The 8,781-nt window shown below is 45.1% G+C and overlaps 1 protein-coding gene across 4 annotated transcripts in view; it reads right to left on the reverse strand.

Moving 5' to 3' along the window:
- Positions 1–8,781, reverse strand: part of LITAF (lipopolysaccharide induced TNF factor) — a 50,910-nt gene that overhangs the window by 10,228 nt on the left and 31,901 nt on the right. The window contains exon 1 of one of the 4 annotated variants that reach the window (XM_004373255.2): positions 4,519–4,573. The exons of 2 other annotated variants lie outside the window; for them this stretch is intronic. Coding sequence is in view for 1 of the 2 variants with exons in the window: in XM_023728465.1 (XP_023584233.1) it covers positions 1,556–1,654 (99 nt within the window). In the remaining variant the exon portion in view is untranslated. Of the gene's footprint in view, positions 1–1,555; positions 2,403–4,518; positions 4,574–8,781 lie in introns of those variants that run through there. One more of the 4 variants, XM_023728465.1, reaches the window with a different exon arrangement.

Here is an 8,781-nt window from a genome sequence, read left to right on the forward strand (position 1 = left end):
AAAGAGCATTTCAAAGTGGAAATAGAGGCATAGGGAAGTAAACTCGTACAACAAAGTGAGACAAAGTCAATAAATAAAGCAAGACAGATTGCCGGGCCGCGTTCTAGAAACTTCGGAAGCCCTTTTGAGGTGTCTGTCTTTTGTTCTGTACGCCTGTGCTGTCCAGTAAAACTTTCTGTGATGATGGAAATGTTCTATAGATGACGGAAATGTCCAATGTGGTAGCCACTGGCCACATGTGGCTACTGTGACTGAGGAAGTGGACTTTTAATTTTATGTAAGTTTAAGCAATAGCCAAAAGGTGGAAGCAGCCTAAATGTCCATTTACAGATGAATGGATAAACAAAATGCAGTGTATACATACAATGGAATATTACTCAGCCATAAAGAGAAACACAGTCCTGATACACGCTATGATTTGGATAAACCTTGAAAACATCATCCTGAGTGAAATAAGTCAGTCACAGAAGGATAAACACTGTATGATCCCACTCATATGAAGTATCTACAACAGGCAAGTATAGCAAGACCAAAGTTTATTAGTGGTAACCAATGGCAGGCGGGAGGGAGGGGGAAAGAAAGACTCAATTCTTAGGGAACCCTGAGCTGTGAAGGATGATTGGAAAATTCGAGAATGGTTAAGGGTGATGATTGAGCAACACTAATAAACATACTTAATGTCACTGAATTGTACATGTGAAAATTGCTGAAATGGCAAATGTTTTGTCATCTACAAATTTGCCACCAAAAAAATAAATAAGTAAGTTTAAAAACTGGTAACTCGACTCAATTATTAGAAAACTTTCATGTAAGTCTGGGACAACTTGGGTACGTGAATCTATTTTTGCAACAGTAAATTTAATGACATCTAAATACAGATAAAATATTTCTGGTAAAAATTTAGCATCCAATTTGGGGTCTGAGGTCAATGTAACATACACACTGGATTCAAAAGACTTCGTAGGAAAAAAATTCGTGTATAATATCTCGTTAATAATTTTTATATTGATTATATGTTGAAATATTTTAGATATAATAAGTAAAAAAAAAATGCCATTAAAATTATTTCACCTGTTTCTTTTTTTTTTTAACATGGCTACTAAAAAATTTTAAACCACATATGTGATCTGCTTTATGTTTCCATTGGTCGACGCTGCTATGAGCAATGGGGAGCCATTGAAGGTTATAGAGGAAGGGTGGATAAAAGAGGCGGTCTGTAAGAGAAGGACCATGCAGGGTCCCTGCATGAAAGTGGAGGCGGGAAGGGGGGAATCAAGGCTACAGGGGAGGGTTAAGCAGAAGGGCAGGAAGAGACTTTAACAAGATCACAGAAGATATTTGTAAAAACAGGTTCAGGGTTTAATAATGAGACCCACTGTGAAAAGTGGTTTCTTTAAGGCCCGTTGCTGGTTTCCGCTGACATTCAGGAAGAGAAACGCAGATGAAGGACGGAAGAAAACCACCAACATCAGTTCCAGGGTAAACCTCACCACATACCTCAGCTGACGTTTCTTCCCCAGTGGCCCCCAGTCACCCCCACACATCTGCTTCTCACCTCAACTGGGCGGGCTTGTAGGCATGCTGCGCAAAGGGAATAGCCTGAACCGCGCAGGCACTTTGCTAGTCTGGAGTTATTTACAGCCGTGCCGAACATCAAGAACTTGCTGTCCCTTCCTGTTTCAGGAAGGGAACGCAAAGGCAGGCTCGGAGCTGCCTACAAGATTTATTTTGAAAACTGCATCATATAAAAAATTACAAGACCAGAACCCACCGACACGTTCTGGAAACCCCAGAATAGTACTGTCTGCTGTGGTTCAAGGCAGAGTGCTTTGTCGGGGGAGAAGGTCTCGGGGCGCACAGAGTTGTGCAGTTTGGACCAAACTGCTGAAAAGCAATGAGTCCACACAGCAGTGGAATTTCCATTCCTCAAAAACCACGGCCTCCCTCTTCCAGAAGTGCGGACGTGCAGCCAGAATGTGCCGGACACGCGTTTTAAAGCATAAATGTGCAGGCGTCAAGAGGAGGGGAGCCACTTCTTCCCATGATCTTCCAATGGGGAAGGGCCTTCTTGTTTTAAGAATTAAGGCAAGAGGCCCCCCTGGTTATTGATCAGGTATCAATTTTCATGTAGTCACATCCCCTTTCGAGCATTGCTTTCGGATCAAACAGCCACCTAAACCTACTTAAAATTCTGAAAAGAACAAGAGCAACAGGCCAGAATAGTAAAAACCCCATAACCAGCTGGTTTGACAGTTGTTTAAATAAATTCCACAGCTTTCCTTCCCTGAGGCCTCAAGCCAGGAAATGCCACTTCAATCAGCCCCATTTCTTTTTAATTTGTTAGCTTCTCCTAGGGGCAGGAGGCCCACCTGCCCACCCACCTACCCACCCTCCTCCATTCTCCCACCCTCACCCCTCCTCCCACATGAGACTCTTTAAGAACAGCCATTAGTACCCCCCTCCCATATGGAGTCCCTGGGTGGTGCAAACAGACCCAAAGGCTGGAGGTTCAAGTCCACCCAAAGGCACCTCAGAAGAAAGGCCGGCGATCTACTTCTGAAAACTCAGCCACTGAAAACCCCATGCAGCACAGTTCTACTCTGACACACATGGGGTCACCAAGAGTCACTATCTATTCGAGGGCAACTGCTGGTGGTGGTTTACACACAGACACGCACCCATATCACACCGCTGGCTATAGAGAGAGCACCCAAGATCACCCAGGAGCACTCAAGATCATCCCAAATCACCTAAGATCAAGACACCTGTGTGCTGGGGCGCTCACACAATTACATCTAATAAATACTTGTCTTTTTGCCAGAAAAAAACGGACACTGTAGGAAGGCATTTCTGATTTAACAAAACAGCAAGGCTACAGTTCTGGCTCGTACAAGCGTGGCCTGAGAGAACCCTTTGGTGGCTGGGCAGTTGGGGCTATCATCACAGCAGCCAAGTTAGCAGGTCTCTTCAGAGTCTGGGTCACCATAGTGACAAGGGGCTTTGCGGGGGGAAATAAAGGAATCGATAAGGGATTGCCCTCCCCACTCCCTCCCCAGTTGTTTGACTTTGCCATTAGACCCCCGGGAGTGGCATTCCAAAGTCCATTTAAAAGGAGGCGCTTTCCACCACCCCCCAAGTCCATAAAGAAAATGTAAGAGTTGGAGGTCTCTGCTTTCACCATCTCAGGATGATTCTTTTATCAGCTATTTCCAGACCCAGAGAGAAATTCCAAATCTATTTTTTAAATATGGAAACTGTGCCCAGGGCCGGCTGCATGGGTGGGCAGCCCCTGCAGTCAAAGAGGGCCTCACGCTGGGCTGAAGGCTCTGCTCTCGCCATCTTGAATTCTTATTACTTCTTTTAACAAAGGACCTGTATTTTCTTGTTACACTGGGCCTCGAAAGTGATATAGTCAAATGTAATGGCTGATTGTTGATAACCAAAACCAAACCCACTGTCATCGAGTTGATTCCAACTCATAGCGGCCCTACAGGACACAGTAGAACTGCCCCTATAAGGTTTCCAATGAGCGGCTGGTGGATTTGAACTGCCAACCTTTCGGTTAGCAGCCAAACGCTGAACCACTGTGCCACCAGGGCTCCCATCAAGTCAGTTCCAATTCATAGTGACCCCATGTACAACAGAACAAAACATTGCCTAGTCCTGCACCACCTTCGTGATCTTTGGCATGCTCAAATCCACTGCTGCAGCCACTGTGTATTCTGAGTGCCTTCCAACCTAGGCGACTCATCTTCCAACACTACGCTGGGCAATATTCTGTTGTGATTCACAAGGTTTTCAATGGCTAATTTAAGTAGATCTCCAGGCCTTTCTTCCTAGTCTGTCTCAGTCTGGAAGCTCTGCTGAAACCTGTCCACCATGAGTGACTCTGCTGATATTTGAACTACCCGTGGCATAGCTTCCAGCATTATAGCAACACAAAAGTCATGGCAGTACGGCAAACTGACAGATGGGTGGTGGGATTGCTGGTTACAGAAAAAGAAGAAGAGATACTTCTGAATCATGAAGACGCATTTCTGACGCAAGGAGAATTGGGCTTCAATTTAGAAATCAACCCATGAACAGCTGCGTGATCCTCAACAGACAGCCTCAACTCTGCAGGCCCCCACTTTCCCTCTCTATAAACACATCATTTGGAATTCTGGGGTATCGTTTAGCTAAAAATTTCCCTCATCCCAAGTCTCAGCAGTTTGCTCAGTGAACAAGACTGTCTTAATTGGGCAGCGAGGGGTACATCAGTATTTATCTCAGGCCCCACAGGGCTATGTCATTGAACCCTGGTGTAGAACAGCATCTCAGTCTTTTTCTCATTACCAGCCCCCTCCAAGGAGAAAAATTAAATTATATTTAAATTTAATTAATTAATTAAAATATAATTTAATTTCTCCCTAACAAGAGAAATTAAATACTAAGAAATAAGATTTTCTTGGGTTGAGTTTTAAAGAGCCACAGAACCCAGAAGCAGAGCCCGGTGCTGTCGAGTCAATTCCGACTCACAGTGACTCAGCGTGTGTCAGAGTAGAACTGTGCTCCATACGGGTTTCAACAGCTGATTTTTCAGAAGTAGATCACCAGGATTTTATTCTGAGAAGCCTCTGGGTGGACTCGAACCTCCAATCTTTTGGTTGGCAGTGGAGCACATTAACCTTCTGCACCACCCAGGCACTCCTGGAAGGCCACTTGCCATTGTAAATATCTAACGACTTCAACCTCTCCCCAAAAACCAATTTGTTGCTGTGTGCCTTCCGGTCAATTCTGACTCATAACGAGTCGGTTTCGACTCATAGCAGCCCCAAGTCACAGAGCAGAACTTCCTCATAGGGTTTTCTAGGCTGTAATCTTTATGGAGGAGTCCTGGTGACCCAGTGGTTAAGCATTCAGCTGCTAACCAACAGGTCAGCAGTTCGAATCCACAAGCCGCTCCTTGGAAACCCTGTGGGACAGTTCTACTCTGTCCTATAAGGTTGCTCTGGGTCGGAATCCGCTAGATAGCGAGAGGTCTGGTTTTGTCGTTTTAAAAAATCTTTACAGAGGCAGATTGCCAGGTCTTTCTCCCATGGAGCTGCTGGGTAGGTTCAAATCGCCACCCTCTAGGTTAGTAGCTGAATGCTTAACCATTTGCACCACCAGGGCTCCTTCTGGAGCTCTTTAGGCTTCACCAAAACACCTGCCAGCAGGGGCAGTGGTGGTTCGGTGGTAGAATCCTCCCCTCCCACGCGGGGGACCCAGGTTCAATTCCCAGCCAGTGCACCTTATGCACGGCCACCACCTATCTGTCAGTGGAGGTTTGAGTGTTGCTATGATGCTGAACAGGTTTCAGCGGAGTTTCCAGATGAAGACAGACTAGGAGGAAAGGCCTGGCATTCTACTCCTGAAAACCAGCCATTGAAAACCTTATGGACCACAATGGCCTGATCCTGTTGTAACACCAATATGCACCATATCTGAATTCGCCAGACAGGAAGGCTGACCAGGCCTTTTCAGTGGAAACTGCGGCCAGGCTGGGAAACTCAGACACAACCAGCAGCATCATTTTGCACACCTTGCCCCCAAAACACGAAAGGAAAATAAATTCTCAGCGGAAGCAACACATCTGAACCCTTGAGGTCATCACTTCTCTGTGCCTCCTTTACATGTGTGAAGACACATTCACTGCAGACATTCACACATACCAAGAAAAGAGGAAATAATACCTGCCAACTATGGATTCCAGTGGATTTTGTCCCCGAGCACTTCGCAATTCAAAACAACCTGCTTCTCTCTGGTAAACAGAGGTCAGGATCTTATTGATCACCAAGGGTATTTATTCATAAAACTCCTTCTTATTTTAGGGAGATGAACAATGAAGGTGGAGGAAAAAAACCATGGGGCTCAACAGAATACTTCTGAGATGCAGCATGTCCTACACTGCATTTTAAAAGCAACTCAGGGTGATGCGGGAATACCTCAGCCGCCTGCCCCAACACCCGGCTAGGGGGAAAAGGCAAAGGCAAAGCCCTCAGAGCCCCTAGCCAACTGAAAAGAGCAACTTGGTCTCAGCTTTTTAATAAACAAACCCTTGAAATGCTGGAGAGAAGCCACAAGGTTAGCAGGATGCAGGGGCTGCCAATCACTGGGTAACATCAGAGCACCCAGAACTGATGCTGAGAAAATGATCCTGAAAGCTTGCAATGCGGAAATAAGTTCCATGGGGCACCTCGCTTTTGCAACAGATTTGCTCCTAAAATTCTACCTGAACAGCAGATGTTCATTCCATGTTTGCGGAGTCAAACTAACATGCATGATTTAAAGTGTTCTGCCTCCAATGCTAAATTCAAAGGAAAGAGTCTGACTTCTTGGAAGCCTAGAGGTGGTCGACTTACCAGCTTCATCACTGATAATTCAGCCTCCGAGACATTGCTGAAATCCTCTCTGGTATCCCTATCACAAGCTAAGGGCTTGAATCTGAGCCTCAAGTTTGCCTCTAGTCTTAGACTAGGAGTCCCTGGGCGGTGCAAACTGTTAACACGCTCAACCGCTAGCTGAAAGGTTGGAGGTCTGAGTCCGCCCAGAGGCGCCTCAGAAGAAAGGCCTGGAGATCTACTTCTGAAAAAGCAGCCATTAAAAACCCTATGGAGCACAGTTCCACTCCGACACACATGGGGTCACCATGAGTGAGGGTCGACTTGGCAGGAGCTGGTTTTTGGTTTTAAAATCTGAGAAAACAAAGTTTTTAAACAGAAAATGTTTATGTAATGATGAGCCACAATACAGATGGTATTGCAGTTCAGCTCAAGGTAACACGAGGATTTACAGTTCAAACGTCAAAGCGTCGCCAAATATGCTCCAGGATTGGAAATCACTTAATTGGGTCTGGAATCCTTTGTTTCCTTCAGGATTCCTGGAGGGGAGTGGTGTTTCTCAGTGGGACATCCTGGGGTGTCTCGGCAGGAGATCAAGTCAAGATGTGGGTGGAAGAGAAACAACTTGAAAAGGGAAGTGTGGAGGCGTGCAAAAATGAACATGATAAAATCGGAAAGAAAAAAAGCCACAGTCTGCGAACCTCAAGACAGGTTCATTTTTGCTCTCTGATACAAGTTTACGGTGCTGTTGGTATCATGACTCTGCAGAAGGTGGCCTCAGGTTTTGGCGACATCCATTCCTGGCTCTGGTTCAGGTTATGGAAGAGACTCAGGAGACGGTATGTTCCAACTTTTTATCCATTTAAAACCTGAAATTGTAAGCCCGCTCCTCATGCCACCACCCCATAAAGCTCAGAAATGCCTGTCATACCATGTTCATTTTAAACCAAAAAAACCAAACCAGTTGGTGTTGAGTTGAATCTGACTCATGGTGACCACATGTGTTTCAGAGTGGAACTACACAGAAGGTTTTCAATGGCTGTGACCTTTCAGAAGTAGATCACCAGGCCTTTCTTCCGAGGTGCCTCTGGGTGGTTTCAAACCACTGATCTTTCAGTAAGTAGCTGAGCACTTACCGTCTGCACCACCCAAGGACTCCTCCTACCTGATCCTTTAAAAAAAAACAGTTGTCATTCATTTGGAACAAAAGATAAAGAAAGAAACCCAAGAATCAGAGAAGGTACCAGACTACAGGACTGACTGTCTCCATGAACCACTGCCTCCTCTACCTTGAGACCAGAAGAACTAGATGGTGCCCGGCTACCACTACTGAACGTTCTGATCAGGGACACAATAGATGGATCCTGATAAAAAAGGAAGAAAATATAGAACAGAACTTCAAACTCTCAAAGAATCCAGACTTACTGGACCCATTGAGACTGGAGGAATCCCCAAGACTACTGTCCTGAGACACTCTTTAAACCTTGAAGCAAAACTATCTCCAGTAGTCGCCTTTTAACTAAATGGCAGGTTAACTCAAAAAGTAAAGAATGTTATTCTTGAGCACCATGTTCTTTTAAACAATTATCTACATGAGACCAAATGGACAACAGTTACTCTAAAGCATAGATGAGAAATCTAGGGGGCAGTGAGACAAAGTAAACAGGAGTAAAACAACTAGGATGAAAATAATGAGAACACTGACACAATGTGAAGAATGTAATCTGTGTCACTAAACATTATGTGTAGAAATTGTTGAATGGGAAAGTGTTTTGCTGTGTATATTTCCACCAAAAATACAATAAAGTATTTTCTTAAAAAAATAGTTGCTGTCGAGTCATTTCTGACTCAGGGATGCCACATGTGTCACAGTAGAACTGTGCTCTACAGGGTTTTCAACAGCTGATTTTTTGGAAGTAGATTACCAGGCCTTTCTTCTGAGGAGCCTCCAGGTGGACTCCAACGACCAACCTTTTGGTTGGCAGCCAGCACATTAACCGTTTGCACCACGCTGGCCCTCGACCTGAAGTCACCTGTTCAATGCAGACGGTGTGTCAAGCATTCCCCAGAAATGACGATGTTCTTTTTCATGGGTGTGAACTTCCTTCTACCCCAAGATGCCATGAACAACAACTCTTGCTGGCAAATGTGAAGAGAAAGGAGGAAGAGCGTTCATTCCTTTGCAAAGATTTCCAACCTCCGTGTCAAAGTCACTTGTTTATGGACTGAAGAGATACTCTCTGCAAATTAGGGACTTAAAGAGTGTAGGGGCATTTTTAATTCCCACCCACACCCCTTGCTGTTGAAAAGACAAGCAGGTAGGCAGGGCACAGGAGAGAAAGAGAGCTAAGGCTGAGAGACAATGGCAAGGCTGAGAGATAATGGCCAACTCTGAGAGGCAAGGGCCAACTCTGAGAGG

Source organism: Trichechus manatus, unplaced genomic scaffold (genome assembly GCF_000243295.1).
Source record: "Trichechus manatus latirostris isolate Lorelei unplaced genomic scaffold, TriManLat1.0 scaffold00024, whole genome shotgun sequence".
Taxonomy (NCBI): Eukaryota; Metazoa; Chordata; class Mammalia; order Sirenia; family Trichechidae; genus Trichechus; species Trichechus manatus.